The following is a 27,104-nucleotide window of genomic DNA, read 5'->3' on the forward strand; positions in this document are numbered from 1 at the left end:
TCTTATTTTAACTTTGTGAGTGCTGATGAACTCCTCTGGAGCAACGCACTGGCTAATAGATATTGTCGTTCCTGTGTCAGAATAGGGCGCATTACATGTAACCTAGTAGATTAACCACGTCTTCTTTGAGTTAAGTAACTTTTCTTCATCCACTTTACATCTCATTTTCCATGTAGTTTGCCACCTCAACTCGTGTTCCTATGTATGGCAGATGCCCTTTTCCACTCACTGCCAGCCCCATTTCTCTTTACGATTACAGCCTGAGCTTGTACAGCGGTTCTGTTCTGTTTATGGCATTCATTTAAATGAACTGCACTCCCCATACCTCAGTGTGATTACAGCTGAAGCAAAATATGATGTGCTGCTTATGAATAACCCACTCACTACAACTTTTTCATCAACAAATATCGACAAATAAAAAGAACACGTATAATGTCACCAAGTTTCAATTACATCAGTCAAAGCCTTTTGAGATTTTTGGGTATTTCTTTTCTTTTTTTTTTTTTTACCCATAAATATTCAAAATGTTCTTTCTTGGTGGACACCTACAACATCCAGCTTTGCATTTTTTATATATATAACAATCCACCTTAATTAAAGGATATGTGCCTGTGAGTCTGTCTCTGTCTCTGTTTTATAAATAATGTTATCCCTCTCCCCATTATCAAAACTGCAACCAGACAGACAAATAAAAACATTCCATGGCATTTCTGGCATGTCTAGTATTTTATGACTTTTTTTTTGTGCCAGCAAATGTTTGGGATTGCAGATGAACAGATTATCTAAAAATATAACCCTCAGCCACTTTCTGCTGTTTTAACCAATGGCACTTCAACTAGTATTGATTTTATTCACCCATAAAACATTACAGATCACAAGTGTCTCACTTCTTGTGCGTAAGTCTGTGAAATTATCTTTGGTTTTGGATACTGAGAGGTGCTGCCGGATGTATGATAATCACCACAAACGTACAATAATTTCAGTCTCTGAGCAATGTGCGATTAATAATTCCAAAAGGTAAACCAAGACTATGTTCTCCATACAACAAGCAATTATACATTTTTTGAAACCCAAATAAGTTTTCTGAAACAAACCGCTCACAAACCACAGTTCACTATCCCACCGACTACAATAAAAATTATTAAGATCATAAGAAAAAAAAATTAGGAGACCTACAGAGTCTTCAGCTAATTTAAAAAAGCTTTTGTCCCTCTAACCTTTCGTCACAGAACCATAAAAACACATTCAGAATCTCACAGAAATATTGACAGATAGTGGAAATTGTGCATTTGCATAATTTAATATATTTTTGGAAAAGTCAGACTAGCTTCTGAGACCACAAGAGGCTGCTGGTTTACCCCTAAATGAACCTCTAATTCAGAGGCCAACTCCTATTGTCCTATAAGAATACAATATAATTAGCCCACTTGCTTGTTGTCTTCTGCATCTGAAATGTTCAATATTGTAAAATATTTTACCTATGTATATAACATTTCCCCAAGTTATGTTTTTCTTTTTTTTTCTTCTTCGTTTTCCTCAAAAATCTCAAAGCATGCACAGATTACGTCAACTGGCAATTCATTAGTGGTCTAATGTGAAGTTGGGGATGAGGAACTGGTTGATTTCATGCCTTGCATGCTGCTATGACTGACTCCAGTGCCCAGGTAACCCTAAAGTTGATTAAAACAGGAGAATACTGTTTTTTTTTTCCACCTAAACAACTTAAAGCTGTATATGTTTTGTAGAGAAGACATGATTAAGTACCCCAAAATTGTTTTTATCTATCATTAGATATCATTTACCAAAAATGCTATTGATTTTGCAGTTTGTTTCTTGTTTTATTACTAAATGAAAAAAAGGTTAATTTTTTCCTGTCAATTTTCATTATGTTGGCCGATTTACTGTATAAGGCATTTTTTAAGTTTTGCACACTATACATATTTTTTTTTATGTGATTAAGACTACTTCTTTCATCTCCCTTCCACAAATAAGTATACAAAGTTACAGAGAATTTTCAGGGACATTAAGAACAGTTTTTAAATGCAAACATTTATAACTGCCAGTCTTACATTTGCTTACAGATCAGCAGGAACTCCATGGCATGTTTGTATTTTTTTTTAAACAAAACATTGAACAGGCATGTTAAATATCAGTAGAAAGTGTAACAAAAGTTCAAACCTGCTTAATCTAATTTGGGACTGAAAGGGAAGAGAGTTTATTCCAGCAGCAATGAGTACTGTACAAGGAAGGAATATAATTTCAGTCCATCACACAGCCCACCAATATTCACAATAAAAAAGGGCTAATTTGGATTAGCCAATTAACTTTATTTGCTCATCTTTGGGAACGAGGGAAGAATGTCAGTGTAGCCAGCTGAAAATCCACAAGTCCTATAAAAATGTCAGTCTACTGTCATAGTTGAGTAATGCGTACTGAAAAGTGAACTCCATACTTCTATACTGTTCCGATATGTGGCAGCACCAGTAAGTATCTTGTTAATGTATTATTAATCACTAAACTTTACTGACAAATTCAAACACTGATCATATTTTCTGGACCTTTTGGCAAATTCTAGAAATTGTGTCCTATACAGAAATTGTGCTTTTTGGAAATGTTTCTTTTCAAAATGTTGTGTGATGTTTGAACTTGCTTTCACAATCCCAATTGTTTGTCTTATTTTATTAATGGAGCTCCTTTCTGATATGTCAGCTGTTGGATGACTGGCTACTGGTTTAAAAAAAACAACTATTGTTCAGAACCTTAATAAGTGAAAGAATTTACTCAAATAAAATATACACATGCCAACAAAAGTGTGATAACATAAATATGCTTTTTTTATTTTTACTGTTGCAGATGACACTGGGATTTGGTGAGTATTTAAAGAAGTGAACTTGGTACTTGTAAGATGTTTCTCAGTCTGCACACACTGCTGTCCTTATCTTATGTCGTTGCGAATCTGGGCCTTCCTCTTCTTTTTCTATCCCAGTTAGGTACAATATACCCTCTTCTCTGAAGATAGCAATAGACACCTTTGTAGAAGGTCTTTAATTTTTGACAGTCTGTCACATTAAATCACTTTCATTTTGCAGAGCAGACTGGCACATTTCTTAAGAAAGCGGTTTTGTTTTGTCCATTTCTGAACTCAAGTGAACTTTACGAATACCAGCACCTTGCAAGCCATAGAACGACAATTGAGCCGTTTTATTCAACAGAATAACAGATTTCAGCAGTGCTGATACAAGTAAAAAGGTTTCTCTAATAACCGATTAGCATTTATACATGACTAATTAAGGATAAGTTAAGGGAGTTGACCATTAGAACACTGAAAGAATGGTAGCTGAAAACGGGGCTATGCAGTCATACTTGAAAAATTCATTATAAAGCAGTCATTTCAAATAATAATAGCCATTTGCAACATTAGTAATGTCTTGGCTATATTTTCAAATCAGTTTAATGGTACCTTCATAAAAAATAATTAGTCCTATTGAGTGATACAAAACAGTTGAATGCTGGTGCAGGTGTAATAAGTGAGCCAAAAGATAAGCCAAAAAAGGTAAACTCAAAGATTTTTGGACAAAAAATGTCATTTTACCATTAAAACATGTAATGAATGACAATTATAGAAGTATTATATTGTTTAGTTGATAAATCTAATTCAAAGTTATTATGTTTCTGAATTTCATCTCTTAATTGCAAAATGTATGGAGACACCACAACTGCAGGAGGGAATGAGAGAGCAGAACTTGGATTCTCTGATCAGACACTCTGCAGTGGTGCTTAGGGAAGACTAAAGCTTAAAAGTGAGCATACTTTTTGCAAGAACCCTCCCTGCTTATGTCAGTCCTGCAACAACTGTGGCCATTTTTAAACCCAGGCCTGTAAATGCATCTTGCCTTTTTGGCTATATTTTTTGTTTAACTTTACCTTGTCTTAAAAATAAATGGGGTAAAAGAACTACATTCTAGGTGCAGCACTTTGTAAGTAAACTTAACTCAGATGATAGAGGTGAGCTTTAAATCTGCTTCATTGAAAGTGAACAACTTTATTAGAATGACAACATTGATGTGGCTTCTGTAACCAAAGGAACAAAATCAGACACACTGAGACTGCAGTGCTAACCACCTTGTCACCTGCACACTCATACACCTAAAGCAAATCTGGTGTCACCAATCAACCTAAAAAACTCACTGGGTTTAAAAAAAAAAATACTACGAAAAAAAGAGAGAGAAATGTCTAACCCCTTTCTAACAATGACTGGGTATGGGAATCAAACCCAAGCCATTGAAACAATGAGGGTGAAGTACTAATTGCCATGTCACCCACACATAAACGGCCACAAAAACTAGTCACCAATGAACTTTATGCTTATCATTGGATAGTACGAGGAAAACGAAAAAGCAAGAAAAAACACTCAACACACAGGGATAAACTGTAAAATCCACACTGACTGTATTGTGGAGCTGCTAGTCACTGTTCCGCCATACTACCCAAACTAATATATTTATATCTATCAATCCATTCTTTGATCCATTTTTAACCCACTTTTTCAGTTATGGGGTTTCAGTATACCAGTGCTTACATGTATCAATCTAAGTATACACACACATGCTATTTCATGACAAAACCAAAACATTTTTTGCTTTAAAACCAAAAAAGTCATGTTAGAAGAACACAAAAACTTCACAGAGGCAATGGTGACCACCCTGGGAACAAAGCCCAAGAGACATCCATCCATTAAGCACAAGAGACATCTATTTTAAAAACATTGTCATTTGTATTAATTATATACTTAGAACATTTGGAAGTTGTGGTCTTGAGTGACAGCGCACATGACCAAACACCAGCATATGCTGCTGGAGTATGTGAATTTCCCCTTGGGATTAATAAAGTATCTATGGAGGGGCACCCCCATATGATTCGAACAGGTACATTTAACTCATATTTCATATTGTCCATGTCACAACACTGAAGATTCACCAAAATGAGAGTTAACCCCTCCAAAAATCTAAAACTGACAGTTTACGCTATCTTATGTGTCATTTGTATCGGGAGTAAAGAGTGGCGACGGGTTGGCAAGGCGACAGTTGCTATGATTTTGCACTATCATGACTGCGAGCCTAATCTGTTTTTATAGCACATTTTAAAGCTGTTATTTGGGTAGCTCTGAAGACCAATGAAAGTAAAAAAATTGTACTTTAATGATAACACACTGGGTGCTTCAACAACCGGGCAATATCAGACCCACCATTCGGTAGTAGTACAACCCGCCTTGCCTCCTGCACTCTTACGCATGAAATGCAAATCTGGAGTCACCAATCACTGTAACAAACTTCACTTGGCCAATGAAGAAAAACAAAATACTAGAAACACCTATAGAAAGAATAGAATAGAAATTCTAACTCCACACAAACAATGACTGGAATCTGAAACTACATGGGAATAAATCATCAATCAGTGTAACAAACTAAACCGGGCTATTGCAGAAAAATAAAACAAATAAAAAAAACAAATAAAAAAAAAAAAAAATTTGGCTCAGGCAAAGACTGGCAATGGGGATCACACCCAAGCTACAGAAACAAATGAGGAAGCAAATCTGAAAATCACTAATCAATGCAACAAATTTCACTCGGCTGATGCAGAAAAACAATATCTCTGTATTATAAAAGAAAATCCTGAGACGAGACGAGCTTTTGCCAAGAGATTTTTTCAAGTCCCACCCTCCTCTCATCCCTTTCAGGTTAACGGCCCACACCCACGGTCCTCTCACCTCTCATTCATGTGAATGACTTTGTAAGACACACTTCCTATGCTCTCACCTCTCATTTGTGTGAATACTTTTGTCAGACACACTTCCTGCCCTCAGCTATTATAAATTTTTGTTTTCCTCACTTTAAGTTGTTTATGAAAAGTCCTCAGTTTCATCCTGTAAAGCAGCTTTTCCGGACAGTATTTTAATATAACGCAACATGAAACAATTTTCTTTCAATTTATAACATTTTACTATGGTTAATTACTCGCTGTAATGTAAAATACTGTAGTTAGTTCTATTATGCGTTTGTAAGAATTCCCAAGAAAATAATCTTGTTTAAATTGTACATCCGATTCCGCATACGCGAGCAGCAGATCCGCGAACCAGAGGGGGTAAACGTTGAACATTATTCAAGTTATTGTCTGTTTTTTTACCTGCATTTTTTATTACCGCCGCCTGGGGTGGTCGAGCAAAGTGAGCAGGGGGCAAAGCCCCCTAGTACATAAAAAAAAAAAAAAACACCACACACATACAGATAGAGAAAAAACATCTCCACATAAAGAACAACTACATAATTGGGTATTAAAATCAAACCCAAACCACTGAAATGACAAGGGAGCAGATTTGTAGTCACCAATCAATGTAACAAACAAAACTGGGCTGTTGCAGGAAAATGAAATATAAAAAAATAAAAACCACATATAGAAAGAGAAAAGTCAAACTCCATACAGGCAATGACTGGGAATGGGAATCAAACCCAAGCCACTAAAATGATAAGTGAGCAAATCTGGAGTCGCCAATCAATGTAACAAACGTAACAGGGCTGCTACAGAAATACAAAATATACCAAAACACACACACACACACACACGTGTATAGAAAGAGGAAATTCTAATTTCACACAGAAAATGACTGGATGACTGGATATGGTAATCAAATCCAAGCCACTGAAACAACAAATGCAGGAAATCTGGAGTTGCCTAATCCATATCACTGGACAGTGGAAGTAAAATTAAACGGCAAGACAAACGCACATTTACACTGGGGGGGGGGGGGGGGGGGGGGGGGAAAAAAAAAAAAAAAAAAAAAATATATAAACCCCAGGCTGTGGAGCTACTACTCACTGTGCCACCATACAGAAATGTTGCATAGTGCAGTATCTATCCATCCTTCCATGCATTTGTAGCCCACTTAGCTTCCCAACTCACCAATTACCTAACCTCTAATAATTTGATGGAACCCTTTCAGTCTGGTTTCAGGGCGCGGCACAGCTGTGAAACTGCTCTGCTACAGGTAACCAATGATTTGCTTATGGCAGCAGACTCTGGACAAACCAGCATATTAATTCTGTTAGACCTCAGTGCAGCATTTGACACTAAGACATGACATCCTACTGTCCAGAATGGAGAACATGCTGGGTATCTCTGGCACTGCCCTCCAGTGGTTCAAATCCTGACTGATAGGCAAGAGTTTGTTAGTCTTGGCAACAGCAGATCCAGCTCAGCGCCAGTCACACAAGGAGTCCCTCAGGGCTCTGTCCTCGGTCCTCTGCTTTTCTGTATTTATATGCTTCCCCTTGGCCATATTATCCGTAGTTATGGACTGGGTTATCATTTTTATGCAGATGATACTCAGCTCTACTTCAATGTTAAAAGTGGAACTTCATCAGAGCTTTCTCGGCTCACAACCTGCCTTAGTGAAATTAAAACTTGGATGGAGCAGAACTCTTTAAAATTAAATTGTAATAAAACTGAACTCCTGCAAATTGGGACTAAAATGCAACTTAATAAAATGAGCTCCTTCCCAGTCCATCTTGGCAGTGATCTCATCAGACCTGCCTCTACTGTAAAAAAATCTTGGTGTCATTTTTGATTCCTCCCTCACTTATTCCGCCCACATAAATCACATTAAGAAACTTTTACTTTCACCTCCGTAACATATCCCGTGTTCGCTCCTTCCCCTCCTTCTCTAATGCTGAGAAACTTGTCCATGCTTTTATCACATCCCGCATCGATTATTGTAATTCCCTACTGGCTGGTGCCCCTTCTAATCTTGTATCACAGCTCCAGCTTATTCAAAACTCAGCTGCAAGAGTCCTTACTCGAACCAGCAGCAGCGAGCACATCACACCCATCCTGCTCCGTCTTCACTGGCTCCCTGTGTCCTACAGAATCGAATATAAAATCCTACTAATAACCTACAAAGCTTTAAATAACCTTGCACCAAACTACATAACTGACCTCCATCACTATGTGCCTGCCTGCCCGCCCACTAAGGTCCTCGGATTCTGGCACTCTTGTCGTACCCCACACTAATCTACACTCCATGGGTGACAGGGCCTTCAGCTGTATAGCGCCCAGACTCTGGAATGACCTACCGAAATCAGGTCAGCTGACTCCATGAATTCTTTTAAAAAACTCAAAACTCATCTGTTCATTAAGGCTTTTAGCTCTACTTGACTATTACCTTTCTCTCAGTTTACTTCTCTGTCAAGATGCTCATGTAACCTGTATCTGTGTGTGCGCGAGACCATCAATTATGTTGTCTTTTTTTTTTCAGAATTTACTGTCTTAATCTTCATTATTATCTGGTTTGTACAATGCTATATACTGTATATTCTGCCGTTCTTTACTATATTCTGTAAGTGCCTTGAGCATGGGAAAGGCGCTATATAAATAAAATGCATTATTATTATCCGGTTGTGCGGTCTGTGTATATGTGTCAGTGCACGCAACTACCCACTTTTTTGAATGGGGGGAAAAAAAATCATGATACGGCAATTTGTACTTTACACGAAACCCACGCGATAAGAACATGAAAACACCGCAGTGGCAGCAGTGACCACCCTGGGAACAGAATACAACTGACACTTCCCTACGATAGTTGTTCTATTTTTAAAACATTGTTATTTGTATTAATTTAGATCTTCACATTTGGTAATAAGGGTCGTGAGTGACAGCTCACGTAACCAAACACCCCCTCCCGAATAGTCCACTTAACCCAAATTTCTTATTGTCCATGTCGCAGCACTGGAGGTTCACCGAAATGTGTCCGGAGAAAAGACAGGCGGCGGGCTGCCAGGATATGGGGGGCGTCATCGCCTTGCAGTCTCTGTAGGTGTCGTGACCGCGGCCTAATCAGAAGGCAAGTGCTTTTGTTTATAGCCGAGTTCAAAGGGGTTGAGTTATTATTTGGGTAGGTCTGAAGACCCGCCCACATCACCCCTTCGAAATATGAAGTGAGATTTTTGAAAGAGAAAAGCTGTCAGGCACTTACGGTGACGGAGCTCATTTTCGGGCGCTGCTGTTGTCAAGACAGGCGGAGCGTGGATGTCGTCTTTTCCCATCCCCGAGTGAGACACGCACTCTACGAAAACTCCTACTGACTTTAACTGAGCTCCTTAACGTATTTGCTGTATGAAGCAGGGTGCCTTAAAAACACAAAATAATAAAAACGAAAAATAACGTGTCTGACAGAAGCTTGCCGGCGTACGACGACTGCGCGATGGGCGGGAAGATGCTGAAGTCTTCATCACATCCACCTGCAGGAAAGCGAAGCGACTATATATTACACATAAAAATAGATTTTTTAACTGACACGATTTTCTTTAAAAATGCACTAAAAAATATATATTTTTGTACTAAGATTTTCTTGGTCATATGTGAAAAATATAAAACAGTGGGGTGCCCATAAAAACTAATTTAAGCTAAAATGCATACATTCATTAAAGTGAGATTTCTAACCAGCTTAACTATGGAAAGAAAATCACGCATCATATAAAAGTTGTCAATGTAGGTAGGATAATGGTTATAATTGGAGAAATTTGCAAATTGTAAGTTTTTTTTAATCATTTAAGGAACCTATGCATTTTAATTGAATTAAATTTTTATGGGTGCCCCACGATTTTATTTTTAGTCACATATGACCAAGAAAATCTTAGTACGAGAAAAAAAAAAATATTTTAGTGCATTTTTGAATAAAATCGTGTCACTTAAAAATGTATATACTTTTAGCAACCCTAATACCACACAGTCCTCGGCATGTTAGAAAAAATACCTGGGGTGGGAAGGCAAGTTAACAGAAATGACATTAGCGATGTAGTGGAATCAGGTTCCACTTTAAAATCGTGGGTTCAATAGTCATTCATGTTAATTTCTCATTTCAGAAATTCCTAACCACGTTGAAACCTTACACGTGTGAAGTACTGTACTGTTAATGTGCGCTTGTCTATCGGAGAATGTATGATGAAAAATTGGTAAAATAAAAAAAAAAAAAATGTTTGTGCACATTGGTCTCAAAACTTCAATCATTTGAGCGTCATATTGACGTAATTTGACCTCAATATTAAAATATTTTTTTAAATAGTTTGATTGAAAGTCCAATACGCTAACTACACTTGACCAACACCGCTAATATTCATGTGTAATCGCTAAAAGGAAATGAGAAATTTAAATTTCACGAAACATAACTCCCTCGTCAAAACTGATTAAATATTGCATTGTTGCCAGATATCAGCATGCAAAGTTTGAAGGAAATCGGTTTGGTAAAAAAGTGCAAAATGTGACTCAGTAAAACAAAGGGCAACTTGAATAAAACCAATAGGAACGCACACGGCGCATCAAATTAGAGGCACATTCATTAGTGCAGGGGTGTCGAACTCCAGTCCTGGAGGGCCGCAATGACTGCAGGTTTTCATTCTAACCACCTTCTTAGTGACCGGTTTTTCCTGCTAATTAACTCATTTTGCCTTAGATTTAATTAACTTGACCCCTTAGTTCTTTCCTTAATTAGCAACCAAACAATGACACAGAATGAGAACAGGTGACCAGCTAACCACATTATCTGAAGATAAAGGTGAGGGTCTCGGTAAGGTTGATTTCTCTGGTCAATAAACAGAAAATCACTTTGGGAAATGTCTGCTAGAGCAGGTTGAGAGCAGCAGCAAGCTATGGAATTAAGAAATGTTTAGCAGCAAGAATTTGCTTCTCATTAAGAAACTGGATGGAGTTTGAGGTTCCAGTTTAGCTGGTCATCTGTTGGCTCGTTTCACGTCTCATTTCTGTTTGGCTGCCATTTAATGAAGAAACGATTCAATTCAGAGGACTGAATCCTTAAAAACAGGGTTATTAAAAGGGAAAAGGAGTTAATTAGCAGTGAAAACTGGTCGCCGATTAGGAAAAGGGCGAGAATGAAAACCTGCAGCCACTGCGGTCCTCCAGGCCCAGAGTTTGACACCTGTGCATTAGATAAGAGTGATGCGCGAGGACGCCCAGGCATCCCTTTTTGAACCTGCATTTTTCAATACCGAAAGGTGAGACTAACCCAATCTGGACAAGAGCCTAGGCATTACACGTAACTTTCCAGACTTAATGTCCGCATTGGTGATGCAACAAATCTGTATATATATAAAAAAAAACTTATTTTCGTAACCCAACAACTACATTGGAAAAGTGAAAGGGTGTGAACTCTGGCAGTGTTTAAGGCTGCAGTCTTCTGCTAAAAGTGATCCCCCCCCCCCCCCCACCAAAAAAAAAAAAAAACCCCCAATCCCCTAGAATGACAAAGCAAAATGTTCCAGAATTTTTTGCAAACGCATTAAAAATATATTACATTAACACAAGTATTCAGACCCCATTCAGTACTTAGTTGAAGCTCCTTTGGCAGCAATTCCAGCCTGGAGTATTCTTGCATAGGATGCAAAAAAAAAAAAAAACCACCTTTATGTAGGATTTTCTGGCATTCTCCACAAATCTTCTCAAGTGAAGTCAGGCTGGATGCAAATTTTTGGTCCCTGCAGAAATGGAGTTGAAGTCTGGGCTCCTCCAAGAGATGTCTAAGCCACCTGTGTGGTCTTTGCTTTATGCCATTGTTTTTAGAATGTGAACCAGTCTCAGTCCGGAGGTCCAGAATACTAGAGCAGTTGTTAGAGTTGGTCTTCCCTGCTCAAACATACATGGAAGTCTGGTTGCTTAACATGCGTCTTACTGACATGCATTGCAATTATGGATTTCTTGGGGATTAGGGCTTCATGACCTTAAAGGCCCCAATTTCTGGCATCCAGACCCTGTTCTTTGCAGGTTGTCCCTTCAGCTATTCAATCCAACATACATAACATGTTGGAAACCTGAAATCCTGAAACTAGGTGCCTTTTACAAACTCCAAGTGGGATTCAGGTCTTTGACCAGACAGAAGCCTTTCCATTGAATGTGCCATAAAGCCCAGAGTGGTGGATTGCTGAAATGGCAGTTCTTGAAATTTCACAGGTTTTCTGCCAGAATTACTCTTACCATGGCTCTTCTGTACTCTCAGCTTGGTTGGGTAGTCCGCTCTAGCAAGAGCTGTGGTTGCTCGATGAATTTAAGGTTCAAGAATTTGGTAACCCTCCCCACATCTGTGCCTCTACCTAATCCTGTCTAAGCTCTGGAGGGAAGTTTCCAGCACATGGTTTGGTCTTCCAGACCAGCTAAAACCTAGACCAGTGTGTGCACCTTTCCTAATCATGTCAGTTAACCTGAGCACAGGTTGACATCAATTGTCAAATGGGATGCACCAGAGCCAAAATTTCATGAAAAGTAAGCGACCTCAGGACTGTGCCAGGTAGATCAACTGGTTGATCCATTTAGTGTAATGTACATGCAGCTCCAGCCATCTCAATATTAGACCTGCCATTGCTCAATCTTGCTGCACACCAGGCCACTTCAAATTTTCCTATTTGACATGGCCCTGGTTGTTTTAATGCAGATACACATCTGTGGCTAGATGCGATTTGCTGTACTTTAAAGTCTTTTGCTGAAAGATGCTTATCCTGCCAGCTGGTGATTAAGCACTTGAGGAAGGCTATGTAAAAAATGCCACTATAGTACTTCCTCTCCCAAACTTTGATACCTTGCCTCCAAGTCACCTTCTGTATTCAGATGCCAGTTAAAGCAGCTAGTAAATTGCACAATTACATTTTTCTAATACACATTAAATGCCCAGTAAGACTCACATTAAGGGCTTCTACCATTGCCCTGCAGGTTACTTCTGGATACCTTTAGTCCTTAACTGAACTGTCACCCTAGTCTACAAGACTTAAGCCCTAATTCATAAATCTCTTTACAGCTAGGGACCCGTGCCATTAACTGCTGGTCATCAGGTTAATGAAAGTCCTTTTAGGACTTGGTTAGGTTACCAAGCCCATTGCAGAAGCATCTCAAGTTGCTCATGTTACTTGCCAGAAAGAGTAACTTCAGGTATTACACCATGACAAGCCAGGTGTTAAGACAATTTTCTTTATTAACATTTAACTTTAACAGCAATAATTACAAATATGATCAGCATCACTCCTAGCATGGCAGCAACAAATCCCAATATTGGCATTTGTTTATAGGCGTTTCCTGAAACTGAATAGGAAGCCATTAAAATCTTGGCAAATTGCTTTAGTGCAAATCATACTATAGATTTTGAACTTACCCATTTTCACATTGCCAGGTTTCATGTTGTGAATGTGGATTGGTCCAGCTGAAACATACCCTTTTTGCTGTCCAAGTGTCTGAAGGCTACGAACTAAACAAAAGTAGTTCATTGAAGACTCATTCTAGTGGACCACTTGCTCGTAGAGTTAGTGGCCACCTAGAAGTAGCAATGTGGAATTGACACCTAACCAATTCTTACCAGTACGGTCTTCAGAAATACAGAGGTCATCACATGCACTCAGGTGACCATCACAAATTACAGCTGAACAATGAATGTAGATCTGCAAGGAACAGACAAGTGAAAGGCAGAGTATGTGTACAAACTGCACTGGTTTAGGAGTTTCCTTTTAGCCTACCTGCTCCCAAAGGGGGCTTGGCCCTTCTAGTATGTTGATCACAAATCTCTTGATGTGGTGGGGATTCCTGGCCCCATTTGTTGCCACAGGGAGCAGCTTTACTGCATAAGACTTATCAGAAACTTGGCACCTGAAGTCAAGGCATTAACCAGAGTCAGATTGCCCTGGCAACCATTTGTTGGTTTGTAGTGCTGGCTAGACACCATTAACCAGAACACTTTTAAAGTCCTACAAGTTGGACAAATGCTCTTACCCATCAGTGACCAGATCCCATTGAGGACTGCCATCTAGTTCTGCAGTTTCTGTAGCCCAACAGTCTTTCAGTACAAGATGCTCAACTGGGTTGCTGTGAAGTAGTTCTGTCTCAAGAAACAGAGGTTCTACTGGTGCCCGTGTCACAGGGAACTCCAAGTCAGAGTAGAACTTTGTGAATGTTACATCTGGGAGATAAGTCAGACCAAAAAGCACTGCATGCTTAACCAAGTTTGCATGGTTCACATCATACCATGCAAGTAAAAAAAAAAAAAACCTATGAACTGCTACAAGTTAGACTTGAACCGAGATAGAGCACTTAATGGCTGGCGTGTAGAATCAAGCTTACCCTTAGCTATACGAGATTTCATGTTGATGATGTCTCTGGTTCTTTTAGGTCCTGGGTGGGGGTTTTGAAAAAAAAATATATATATATATATATATATATATAGCTTCACACAGCAAACCTTTAAAGCTGTGGAGTTTACTTACCAGAATAGGTGCCAAATCTCATAGCTGCTCTGATTCTTGAGGCTGGCACTCCCTTGGCATAGATTTTTAGGGTATCATTAATTGGATAAAGGCAACGGACTGTGAGCCTATCAAGAGGGGGATAAATTTCAGTTGTGTCCATAACTTGGATTGGACAATTTTAGTCTAGTACCTGTAATCAGAATCCCTGGTGATGACTGGAAAGTTTACTGGAAACAGTTCCCGGTTGTAAATCACCTCATTCTCATAGATCAAATAACCATTCTTAATCTGTGGCAACAGCAGATCAGGAGCAAGGATCTTGGTCAGATGCTTACATATTTGCAATCATTCAAGTTATCAATTGCACAGGCAACCGGTTCCATTTTGCCTAGATAATGATCTCACCTTTACTATGGTCCCACAGGTGTTTGCTGCAAAGCTGAACACAGCAAAAGTTTCATTCACCTCAGTAGGCAAGCAAGTCCTGTCCAGAAGGGACATTTTGCTGGTGTCTACTCTCGGCATTGTGGACATTGTAACAGCTACCACAGTTATTGTGCCATTAGGCATGCAGACTGCCAAAAGAAAACTCATTAGTGGAGTGCAACATTTCTTGTGGGCTTTTTTGGGGGGGTGGGGGGAAATCTTACCTAGCAATTCCTCTGGTGGAAACCAGCAACGCTTGAGGATCACACTTTCCACAGTTAGAGTGGCCACATCCACTAGACTTAGCACAAATTGAGCAACAATACCCCGCAAAGAGATATCCTAGGGAAGGGATAGATTTAAGGATCAAGACAACCAAGTTACCAATGCTAGCTTTAAGGACATTTGTCACCGAGTTTAGTCCAAGATGCATGCTTGGCCTCAACTTCTTTGCCAATAAGTTGCCAACTTGTGCAAGGCATACCTCATAAACAACTCCAGGACTGAGGAGTGGTACTTCAAGATACAAGTTTGGATCCAAGATTAGGGTATAGCCCCAGGCTATAGCCAGCTCCTCCGTCAATTCATGGTTTCCAACATAATAGGCCCACTGAGTGTTTAGATTGCCACCAGAAGATTCAAAAATGAAGCCAGAAGGTGTGCAAGCACCAGTGGAGTTGGGGTAGACTAGAAGACAATCAGGATTAGGTAGACTTCACAGAAGTAGTTTGTCACAACATGCATGACAGGTGGTCCTATATGGACCACAGGTGGCAGATTCTGAACCTGCTTGGTCACTTACCAACATCAAAGACAAGGTGCACAATAGTTGCAGGGATGTAATAAAGCTCAATTTGTGGTATGATGCTCATTGTGTAGTTTATCTTCAGCGTGTACTGCCTTACACCCTCTCCAACATACTAGAAAGTAAACCAGTGCAGCATTATTCAAAAGACGGAGGGAATCACATGCCTAGAAATTAACCAGGTTGCTACTGCCAACCTATAGTGAAGCACAAGATGCAACCTTACAGGCATTCCCTATAATGAGGGCAATGAACCTGCATTGATGTCTTACCTCTGCATAAATTAGAGGGTCAATGAAGTTAATTTTTACAATATAGCCATGTGTACCATTTGCATATTTAGTTTCTGAAATCTCAAAACCCCTGTCAAGGGCTTGGGGTACACTTAATGTCTGTCCACCAACAGTCAAGTTCCACAGGGTCACATCCGAATTGAATACACCACAGTAAACTGTGAAGGCTGTGTCATGAGGTCCAGTCTCTGCCACAGTGGAATGTACCAGAATTAGTCATTACCATTCAATAGTTCATCTTTAAGCCCACCCATAGCTAGCTAGTTTTATCTGCACTTACCATTAAGGACAAAGGGAGTCTGAGGAATATAGGGTGTCTGCAGAGGAATGAAGGAGGCATGTCTGGTAGAGTCCCACATGTCATCCGCCCACACATGTACAAGGTAAGCATTTATTGAATATCTCTGGTTGTACTGGTTGTTAATAACATGGCTCTGAAAAGCAAGGAGATACATTAGCTACCATTAGAGCCAACTAGAATTTAGTTAAGTTATTAAGTCACCTGTATGTAACCCCCAGGTGACCCATAAGGTATAGTGATGTTCACTACAGCACTCTCATTGGTCAGCAGATAGCCACGACTCTGTATGGTAAGGCTGTCCAACACTTGGCCATCAATACCCATCTGTAGAGACATATCTGTGAACATTGAGACATGGAGGACTAGAGGGTCCATAATTCGAGGAGTAAGCCACACCAGGTTCTCATTAGTGAAGTCAGCAGGATCTGAAAGAAAAGCTTAGTTACATGATCTGTTAAATTTAGGTTGGCAATGGCATTTAGGATGGGATATAGTGGTTACATTTGCTACAGGCAGTAGAAGTATCCACAAGTAGCAGCATCCATCTCTGCTTGTATAGGATAGTGCCTCGGACCACCTCCACTTCAATGTTATCCAACTGCAAGAGAAGTTTGTTAGCTCAAAGCACCTTTGCCTGCTAGTTCTAGCCATGTGAATTGGCCTTTGGAATGTACCTCAATTAGGTCCGATTCAGTCAATGAATATGGAGCTCTCAGAAGAACTCTGGAAAAAGTAGAGTTGACCAAATAGCCAAGATCAAGGGCAGCAACCGTGGTCATGATTTTCATTGGCTGATTAGTCTTGTGAAATATAATCTGCCATACCATCATGTCTGCAGAGTCAACCTACCAAAAGGTTGAGGATAGTATTGACCAAGGGTTATCATGGAATATGTATGGAGGCAGTAAATGTAGGTAGAAGTCCTAGCCGTTAACTGCTATATAATACTTCCCACCCCAAAAACTGTTACCTCTAGCTACTTACCAAAGGCAAGGCAGCTTCCCAGTCTTCTGCACTTCTTCCTTCCTGACCAATTACTGGCACATTCTTTCTTACTGAAACCTGTAAAGCAAGGGGTAGAGAGGGCTATCAGCCGATTCAGGTTGGTCTCAAACTGAGAAATACCTAAACAGTTTATGCCCAAAAAAAGTCTAGAAACTAAATTATGGCGAGGTCTTGCTGCAAGTAATCCATTTGTAGTCCTAGGTCTTTGACAAGGTATCCCAATCAAATGGATTGAGTGGCAGTTGCTGAAGCAGGTTATTCAAGGAGTAGTTTTGGGTTGGACATGCCAAGATACCAATTTGGCTAGAACCTACAGGGTTACTCCTAGGACTCTGGCTAATCTGTCTAATTAGCTTATAAACCATAGGCCAAGTACCAGGTCATTAGCCCTTTGCTACCCAAAGCCCTGTGGTGTCCCAACTTCTACACTTTACCTCCATGTAATTTTCTTCACAAACTATCTCCCGTGCCTGCCATGGAGAGAAGAGCTGGCAGAACATTGAAAATGGGTAATCACTCTCCCCCTTAAGCTGGTCAATTACTACAAGCCGGAATTGCAGGGAAAACGACAGATCATTCTAGAAGATGAATGGAGAATTAGAATGCACTCAAGTTAAACATCACATCTATGCCAAAACCAGATTATACTTGCATTGTTCACAACATGACAGGCAAGGAAGGAGGCCCGGAATGTAATGTTACCAGAAAAGTCAATGCCATAAGTGAAGCCACACTGTGAAGCGTAGGTCTCAGTCAGAGGATAAATGTCTGCATTGTCTAGAAAAGGCAAGGCATTTAAAACTGACAAGTCAGGACACGTAACGTATGTTAGGGAAGCTATAGATACAGAGCTCCTTACCTAGGACATCAAATCTATAGGTGGCCCCATTTAGGTTATAGGCTGCACTCATCCAGAAGTAATGGTCTCTACATTCTGTTGTATAGGTCCCTGTGAACAGACCATTACATTGGAAATGTAATGTTAACAGTGGGTCAACCATTTGTAAAAAGCCAGCAATTGAGAAGATCCTTTTAAAATTGTTGGAATCTAGTGCAACACCTAGGTCTAGAACCAAGATACAGGCCCAGATTTGAACTTTGTCCAGGGCAGGTGTTAGGAGCCAACTATTAAGCTAAAAGCCAGTCTAAGTTGGAATACAAGGATAAGTGAATGCTTTGACATGGAACCTTGTCACAAAACTTTAGCTCTTGTTGTGGCTCACTGGTCATAGATATTTGAACTAAAGCTGAACAAGGCAGAGCCTTCATGTTCACTCAAGTGATATCAGGCCTCTACCCATACCGAGTAATTTAATTAAGTGTTTACATGACAATGCAACAATCCTATAAAAGGATAGGACTTAACCATGTTGGGAAGGTTACCTCAACTAAGTCAAAGTATGGAATCTCATTTGAGAAAAAAAAAAAAAAAAAAACCACACACTATTAACAGCAAGGTATACTCTTGGATGGGTAGCACAGCTGCTTGGTCAGATTTGTTGACACAACACAGGCAGCTTTAAGCCAACCATAGTTATGTTTGTCTCATTGCATAATGCTTAAATCCTAACAGTTTAGTAATTACATTTGTCCATGTACTTACTTGGGGGCAAATCAGTCTTGATCCCTGCAGGCAAAAATGCCATCAGCAAAGTGATGCTTTAAAAAAAAAAAAAATTTTAGCATGCAGATGTCCAAGATTTTGTATTGGAGAAAAAAAAAAAAAAAAACTGAAGTCTGACAGCTGCTCAAAAGTCCATTTATCAGTTCTTTAACCAGCATTAAAATCCCGACCACTTAGAATACCTAATGGAATTCACTGAAGAGGAACATTAAAAACCCTAGACTAGTGGCCGATAGGGGCTTAAAAAGGACCTAGAAACAAAGAGGGGCCTCCAAACTTGGCTGCTCAACTAACAGTTAAATCAGTAAGATCTTGCTACCATCCATGTACAACTCACTAAATGAAAACCCTTAGCTGGAAAGGCGAGCTTAGAAGTAGATCCAGACCTTCTGGCACTTCCCGGTTGTAGAGAAGCAGTAACTTCAGTAAATGGAAGTACCCCCCCCAACTTTAGTAGGACCAGCAATCTAAACCTCCACCTGAGCTTTATGCATGCCCATAAAAACTTGAGAATCCAGAAGTGCTGGTGCAGACATCTTGCATATTCCTTTTCTGAACAGTTAGAGTCCTTCCCTGGCACAGGCAAGCCAGATGCTTAGAGTCTCAAACAGCCCCGATCACGGCTTTAACCTACTAACTGCACTGCAGTCAGTTTCAGTGTCGGCGCGGTCCAGTAAGGTCTCTTGCACCATTAGGTATGACCACATGGTTATTTTTCCACCGAGAAGCAAGCACAACTTTACGTAGCTTCTACGATTAACTAGCTTCTCAAAGACGAGCCACTTGTTGCAGTTCCTCCGGGATACGGAATCATAGTAGCTATCGAGAACCAGCATTTGGTGCTATACGGTGGTAAGCAGCCATAAAAACCCATCACCTCCTGCGCTTCCGAGACCGCGCAAGCGGAAGCTCAGTTACAGCATTTGGATTCGTTGATCGTTCAAGTAAACGATTCCATCCCCGAAGACACCCATCATTGCAGAAAGCAATTTAGTACTACGTGCACTAACCTTTAGTTACATGTTCACAACCAACATACTAAACTAGCGACTCAATAGGAAGATAAAGTTATTAACAAGGGTAATATTTAATAAAATAAAACTTACCCTATGAGATGCTTAATCGCCATTATGCAATGCATCCGAGACAACCACCGTACAACTACCATCTCTCTTACTGATCAATCGAGAGACATACTAGTCTACACTCCAGTCCAGCACTTTAAGCTCCCCTAGATTGGCCCGCCGCCAACCAGGTAGCGCCTTCTGCAACGCATTGACTGTCAAGTTAATTGAACAATGAGGTCCGCGTGCAGTCCCGCTAGACTCAGTAACAGACCGCACGGCAAAATCCTGAGTGTTAAGTTAACACTAAAGTGTATTAGTAAAAATAACGTATCCATGTACACGTTATTTAGGGTTCCTTTAACACTGCAACTGTTGATTTAACCATGGAGACTTTACTGTGGTGGGCCCACCTTCTCCCACCCACTCCCACCTGTGTGAAGAGCGGCTTCGAGGACAGCTTTGGTTTCAAACTAAATGACGGAAGTGTACGATTGTGATGATCTCGCTCAAACGGTAAATTAGTACGAGACATTTGAGTTTACGCGGTGCGACAAGAGTCTTGGGCAACGTTCAAAGCTGCCTTTTCAGGAGTAGGGTGGAGGCTTTTAACTAGATCGCGAGGAGCTGTGTACAAATGATCCATTATAGTCCATTCATAGGTGACGACGTTAGATGTAACTGTGACTGAGCTCAAAAGATCCAGCAACATATGCTGTAACCTAGCTCCAGGCAGTTATGACGAGCTGCGGGTTTTCCTGCACTTACTGCATATTTAAGCTTAATAGAAAAAAAGCTTCCATTCATAACTGTACACCTTGAAGATTAAATATACCTGTCGACAAAACCTTTACCCGAAGCACCTTCTGTAGAACAGATATAATATACTAACTTACTTCTCTGGTATTATCCTGTCACTTTGCACAGTAATGAGAACCCTTTTAGAAAATAAATCAGATTTTTCATTCATTAATAAAGTTTCTCTACAATTTCCATAAGTGCACAGAATGTTGTTGTTGACAAATCACTTGTGCTTTGGAATGGTGTCTTGAAAATGAAGCGATGCAAAGTTGCAAACCTCGTCCAATTATTCAAAACCTTTTCTTTGCATAAGTAGTCAACTTTAATAAAAATCCAAAATTCTGAAGAATAATGTAGCAATTGGCACTTTGCTAAAAGTTGAAAAGCTGAGATTTATCTTGTAATTATAATAGCAAATCATTAGATAAGAATTTTTTAATTATATAACCTTTAGCTGAAAAGAATAGTAAAGAAAAATGTATTTTGAAATTATAAAACTATTTGAAACTTTACTCTAAATTACTGTACACCTTTATTATTCAATCCTATTTTGCTCCTTTAAATGTCTTCATACACTCTTAAAAATAATGGTTCTTTAATGGACTTTATTGTTCTTTACTGGGTTGTGTGGTTCGTAGAACTGTAACTTGACAAAGTACCATTTTTCTCTGGGACGGGTTCTTTGCATATGAAGTTTGTTCTTTATGCTTTGAAAAAGTTCCTAATATACAGAATAAAATGAAATCTTTAATGTACACAGAAACAAAAGGTGCTAGTAAGCTCTTCAGAGCGAAGCCATGAAGGAACCATTTTTGCTGCAAAAAGACCCATTCACGTGAACTTTCCATATGGAACTTTTATTTAGATCTGTAATAAGCTTCATACAGTAAATAATAATGTAAAGATGATAAGAGAGTTGTGAAATACCAATGGATCATGATTTTAAAAGGACACTTGCTGCATATGTCCAGTAACACACTCTAAATGCGCAGGTTTTCTTAATCTGTTAGTGTGCTGCAGCTTCTCCATACATTAAAGATTTCAGGTTCCTTCTCTGTATTTGGAAGTTTTTCAAAGCACAAAGAACCAACCTCAAATGTAGAGAACCCTTCCTGGAATGAAATGGAGTTTGGTCAATCAATAGTTCAACAAGGAAGCATAAACAGCCATTAAAGAACCAGGATTTTTAAGAATGTATGGTAGACTGCCTAGCAGGACACTAACAAAACCTGGACATACCATATGTTATTGTATGCAGCAAGAGTCTTTTTAAAATCATGACCCACTGGTATTTCACAACTCTCTTACCATCTAGTTGTGGTTATTTATGGAGCCTGTTATTGATCTAAATAAATAAACATGCTTTCTGGAACCTTAATAATAATAATAATTCTTTGCCTTTATATAGCGCTTTTCTCACTACTCAAAGCGCTCAGCTATTGCAGGTTAAGGGCTTTGCTCAAGGGCCCAACAGAGCAGAGTCCCTATTGGCATTTACGGGATTCGAACTGGCAACCTAACGATCGCCAGTGCAAATCCTTAGCCTCAGAGCCCTTGATGTGGATGGGTCTTTTGGGAACCAATAATGGTTCTTCCCCTAAGGCACTGCGCTGAAGAGTCATTCTGGCACCTTTATTTTTAAGAGTGTATAATGAAAAAAAATATGCATGTTACATTTGAAAACAGCAATGTACTTCCATTATTACACAGAAAAATTAAATGTAATATAATTAAGATGTGTTTTACCAGTCCTTCTTGTCTGTATTCTGCAGTTTATTCATTCATCTGTAAATCTAAAAAAAACTTACCAAATACAAATATTTTACTTAATGAAAATTCAACGTTTATGACATAGTTTGCTCATGCAGTTACTTTGTAAGTCCTTTGAAGTGCATTTAATAAAACGCCATAAGAAATTCAAAACACTTAGTCTTACTTAATGTGAAGACTGTGTTTGCATTTGGCCAACTAGTTTTCTAATGTCAGGTTGATATCTAGTTTTTGAAGATGGGAATTACATTGCTTAACCATGATCATCTCCATGCTGAAAATGTGCAATCACATGCTTAACTGAACCCTAAAGCAGTCAATTTTGGGTTTTTTTCTGTGCAAGTTAAGACAGCACCATACTCACTGCCTAACACATAGTGCATCCAGAAGTATACAACTGATTCCCATTTATAGTCTTGTTGTAAAATGCAGCTCTTCTGCAGCTATTCTGCAAGTTCTGAAAAGCTCACATTTTCAAATCTGGCTTTTGAATTTTTGGTAGTTATTTATCTTCAGCAGTTTTAAAACATGGACAAGCATGCAGATAGATAGATAGATAGATAGATAGATAGATAGATAGATAGATAGATAGATAGATAGATAGATAGATAGATAGTATTTTGTTTGTCTCAAGGAGGAAATGTAACTTTTTACAGAAGTTCAATAAGTACGAAAAAAAGAAAGAAAACATTTTACTTGCCTAAGGTAAGAAGAACAGTCCCAGTCTCAGTGAGGTGTATTGCTGTTGGTATAAAGGAGCCCCGGTAGCCTCTGTTGACAAACTTAAGATGAATATTTCATTGGTGAGAAGTCCTCAGTGTTTGTGTGCCAGAGAAAGGATATGCAATATTATTGATAATGGCACTCAGTTTTGGTTTCTTTTCTTTCCTTTGCTCCAGGGGGTCCAGAGTGCACCCTGTAACTGAGCCTGTGATTTTAATTAGCTTGTTAGTTTAGTAGGCCTCTCTTGAAGTGATGATATCAGCACAGCACACCACAGAATAGAAAATCGCACAGGCCATCACAGAGTTATAGAAGTTGTGAATATTACTTTCTACATTAAAGGAATGTGGTCTCCTAAGGATGCATGTCTAAGGCAGTTAGTAGGAATATGAAGTTGCCCAGTAACAGACTGGCACCCATTCTATGACTGTTCCCAATGTTCCCAGGATACACAGACAACCTTGAACTTGATAAGTGGGTTTAACATGGATGAATAATAATAATAATACATGTTATTTGGTGGTTCCTTTCATGACACTGCAGATCACCCTACAAAGCTTAAACACAGTAATATAAAACAGTAACTCTTAAGAATAAAAACAAATTCAAAGTCCATGAGACAACTTAAAAAATTAGCTTTAAACTCAGTTTTGAATTTTGTTATAAAATCCAGTGAATGAACATGAGGTGTAAGTGAATTCCAGAGTTTGGGTGCAGTGTAAGATATTGCCCTGACACCTATAGTTTGTAGGTTATAGTGTGAGTCAGAAAGTAATTCTCATGATGAAGATTGTAGGGACTGTGGGTAATTTAAGTCTGAAGGAGATCTGAAAGCTACTGTATCTGGATTTAACAAGATAATGATGGGATTTAAATGTTAACAGTAAAATTTAAAGTGTGGCTGATGGGACACAGGGAGCCAATGAAGATGAAATAATAGAAATGTGACATGTTCAGTGAACCTAGAAGATGTCACAATCTATGCTGCAGAGTTCTGGATAAAATAAAGTCAATGAAGAAGTTTATTGGGAATGCCAGTCAAAACAATATTGCAATAGTCAATGCAAAATATAACCAATCCATTGATTAGACCTTCTGTGTTGTGTTCTACTAAAGCAGGATGTAGTTTAGAGATGTTTCTCAAATGGAGAAATGCAATCCAGGAAATTATTTATTGAGCAGTAAAAGAAAAAGTGTTATCCGAAATAACATCAAGGCTCTTGGCCTAAGAAGAAATGGGTCTAGTGCATCTAGCAATGGAAAGATTGGAGCTGTATGGCTTGGTCAGTGTTGATTTAGATCCTACAGGGAGCAGGTCAGTTAGACTTCAGTACGGTCAAGCCCACTCTGCCCAGGTTCTCATTAATCATGAAGATGTGGAGGTGGTGAGGACATACAAATACATCAGGGTGTGTTAGACCAACAGGCTTGACTGAAGTAAAACACAGAGGCCATCTGTATACAAGAGGGGACAGAGTCGCTTCTACAGGGTGAGGCAAAAAACTCTCCCACATTTTGAAGGGATATAAAAAATTAACAAAGCTATCTGAAACAAAATTGTATATATTTCTAAAAAGTACATAAAAAACAGTTTTGTTTTAATGGGTTTTAAAAATCATATCAGACAAATGGCGACTGTTGTTCCACTGATATGGAAATGAGCTACATCAGTACTCAGAAGAACAGCTGCAGTGGGAACCTGTTCAAGAAATTCAACACTTAGGGCACTACGGTTGGCATGATCTCTCTCACTTAATTCTTGCGCCAACATCATTTTGTAAAGACACAGTTTTAAATCGGCGTGCAGAATCCTCCTAAAACTCTGACTTGATATCCCCAGTGTCATGGCATGCTTACGAGTGGAACACCTTGGCGATTGCTGAATGGATGCTCTTACTGCTTCCATATTTTTGGCATTCTAATGGTCCTAGGTCTGCCAGGTAATTTTCTTTTCAGTGTGGACCCTGTTGCCCAAAGGTTAGTAATCCATAGCAAAATCGTTTTCCAATCTGATACAGATGCATTGGTTTGAATCCTACCTGGCAGGTAGGAAATTCTTTGTTAGTTGTGGTAATTATACTTCAGTGACACATGATATTCTATATGGTGTTCCACAAGGCTCTATCCTGGGTCTGCTGTTCTTTTCGATTTACATGCTTCCATTAGGTCAGATTATCTCGGGGCATAACATGAACTACCACAGCTATGCTGATGACATGCAACTGTACTTATCAATAGCACCTGATGACCTGTGATTTGTTGATTCACTGACACAATGTCTTACTTGTGTTTCTGAATGGATGAGTAGTCATTTTCTCAAACTAAATAAAGAGAAAACTGAAATTTTAGTGATTAGCAATAATGGCTATAATGAGGTTATTAGAAATAAGCTTGATGCATTAGGATTAAAAGTCAAGATGGAGGTAAAGAATTTAGGGTTAACTGTTGACTGTGACCTGAATTTTAAATCACATATTAATCAGATCACTAGGACAGCATTATTTCACTTAAGAAATATAGCAAACGTTAGACCTCTTATACCATTGAAAGATGCTGAGAAATTAGTTCACGCTTTTGTTTTCAGTCGACTAGATTACTGTAATGGGCGGAGTGGTGGCTCTGAGGTTAGGGATCTGCACTGGCAATCGGAAGGTTGCTGGTTCAAATCCCGTAAATGCCAAAAGGGATTCTGCTCTGTTGGGCACTTCAGCAAGGCCCTTAACCTGCAATTGCTGAGCGCTTTGAGTAGTGAGAAAAGCGCTATATAAATGCAAACAATTATTATTATTAATTATTATTAATTAATGCACTCCTCTCAGGACTACCCAAAAAAGACATAAATCGATTGCAACTAGTGCAGAATGCAGCTGCTAGAATCTTAACTAGGAAAAGAAAATCCGAGCACATTTCTCCAGTTTTGATGTTACTACATTGGTTACCCGTGTCATTCAGAATTGGCTTTAAAATACTGCTTATGGTTTATAAAGCCTTAAATAATCTTGCTCTGTTTTATATTTCGGAATATCTGACACCTTACACTCCAGATCGTAACCTTAGATCTTCAAATGAGTGTCTGCTTAGAATTCCAAGAGCTAAATTTAAAAGAAATGGTGAGGCGGCCTTCTGCTGTTATGCACCTAAAATCTGGAATAGCTTGCCAATAGGAATTCGTCAAGCTAATACAGTGGAGCACTTTAAAAAACTGCTGAAAACACATTACTTTAACATGGCTTTCTCATAGCTTCATTTTAGTTTAATCCTGATGCTCTGAATATTCAATTAATTATCATTATTATTCATGGTGGCACCAAAATCCGTACTAACCCCTACTCTCTCTTCTGTTCTTTTTCCAGTTTTCTGTGGTGGTGATCTCTGCCACCACCACCTAGTCAAAGCACCGTGCTGTCCCTACATCGATGGATTAAAGACCAGAAGTCCACGTGACCATCATCATCAAGTCCTTCTATGAGAACCCTGAATACAGTAAGGACTGATTGATGTTATTTATGTTAGGTTGAATGCCTAGAGGGGGCTGGGTTTAAGATTGAAATAAGCAATTAAGGTTGGAGAACCTTAACAAGCGAGTCCACTAAAATGAAGCATTAAAATGTCACTTAAGCAATATGTGCTTCATCAGCAATAATTGAGTTCTCGTTAAGGAACTGGGTTGGAACAAAAACCTGCACATACTGTGGCACTCCAGGACCGACGTTGCCTACCCCTGATGTAAAGCACTTTGAGCTTCATTATTTGTATGAAAATGTGCTATATAAATAAATGTTGTTGTTGTGTACGGAACACTCTCTGCGTCACTATCACAGAATGGTTGTTCTCATAATACACTTGAACAACAAAGCCCCGATGTTCACTGGTCCAACTCATGATGGTACTGAAAACGGTAGAGCCTAACCTACTGAATGAGACCTACCCCACCTCTCTACCCCCACTACAGCCCGCACAGTTATCCCTCAAAATATGGGAGATCTTGATGCCCCACCCTGTATTTC

At 39.2% G+C, this 27,104-nt stretch overlaps 2 protein-coding genes across 2 annotated transcripts in view; both read right to left on the bottom strand.

Moving 5' to 3' along the window:
• The window catches only part of si:dkey-19b23.7 (uncharacterized), a 29,791-nt gene extending 20,507 nt beyond the window's left edge, over nucleotides 1-9,284 (bottom strand). Inside the window, exon 1 of the mRNA XM_028799048.2 lies at nucleotides 9,026-9,284. Coding sequence (XP_028654881.1) covers nucleotides 9,026-9,040 — 15 coding nt within the window. The 5' untranslated portion in view covers nucleotides 9,041-9,284. The remainder of the gene's footprint in view (nucleotides 1-9,025) is intronic.
• Nucleotides 9,285-13,006: 3,722 nt separating this feature from the next.
• On the bottom strand, nucleotides 13,007-19,997 carry zpax4 (zona pellucida protein AX 4). Its single transcript, XM_028798354.2, has 23 exons — nucleotides 19,846-19,997; nucleotides 18,719-18,774; nucleotides 17,975-18,064; nucleotides 17,768-17,892; nucleotides 17,550-17,693; nucleotides 17,095-17,172; nucleotides 16,785-16,955; nucleotides 16,612-16,708; nucleotides 16,312-16,535; nucleotides 16,090-16,243; nucleotides 15,789-15,997; nucleotides 15,514-15,631; nucleotides 15,196-15,398; nucleotides 14,936-15,053; nucleotides 14,691-14,860; nucleotides 14,476-14,573; nucleotides 14,304-14,410; nucleotides 14,161-14,211; nucleotides 13,813-13,999; nucleotides 13,560-13,689; nucleotides 13,403-13,484; nucleotides 13,202-13,294; nucleotides 13,007-13,131 (listed from the first exon to the last, which is right to left on the bottom strand). The coding sequence occupies exons 1-23, from the start codon at nucleotides 19,905-19,907 to the stop codon at nucleotides 13,025-13,027; spliced, it is 2,874 nt and encodes a 957-aa protein (XP_028654187.1). The 5' UTR covers nucleotides 19,908-19,997; the 3' UTR covers nucleotides 13,007-13,024.
• Between the last annotated feature and the right edge of the window lie 7,107 nt (nucleotides 19,998-27,104).

The sequence above is a fragment of the Erpetoichthys calabaricus genome, chromosome 3, assembly GCF_900747795.2.
Source record: "Erpetoichthys calabaricus chromosome 3, fErpCal1.3, whole genome shotgun sequence".
Lineage (NCBI taxonomy): Eukaryota > Metazoa > Chordata > Cladistia > Polypteriformes > Polypteridae > Erpetoichthys > Erpetoichthys calabaricus.

Bases quoted from the DNA above. Each gene is read 5' to 3' on its own strand.
- zpax4 (XM_028798354.2), bottom strand. From the start codon at position 19,907: ATGGTAGTTGTACGGTGGTTGTCTCGGATGCATTGCATAATGGCGATT. The intron at 16,536-16,611 runs GTAACCACTATA...CTTTTCTTTCAG, and splicing joins TTCTACTGCCTGTAGCAAAT to ATCCTGCTGACTTCACTAAT. The intron at 16,244-16,311 runs GTGACTTAATAA...CTTGCTTTTCAG, and splicing joins CACCTGGGGGTTACATACAG to AGCCATGTTATTAACAACCA.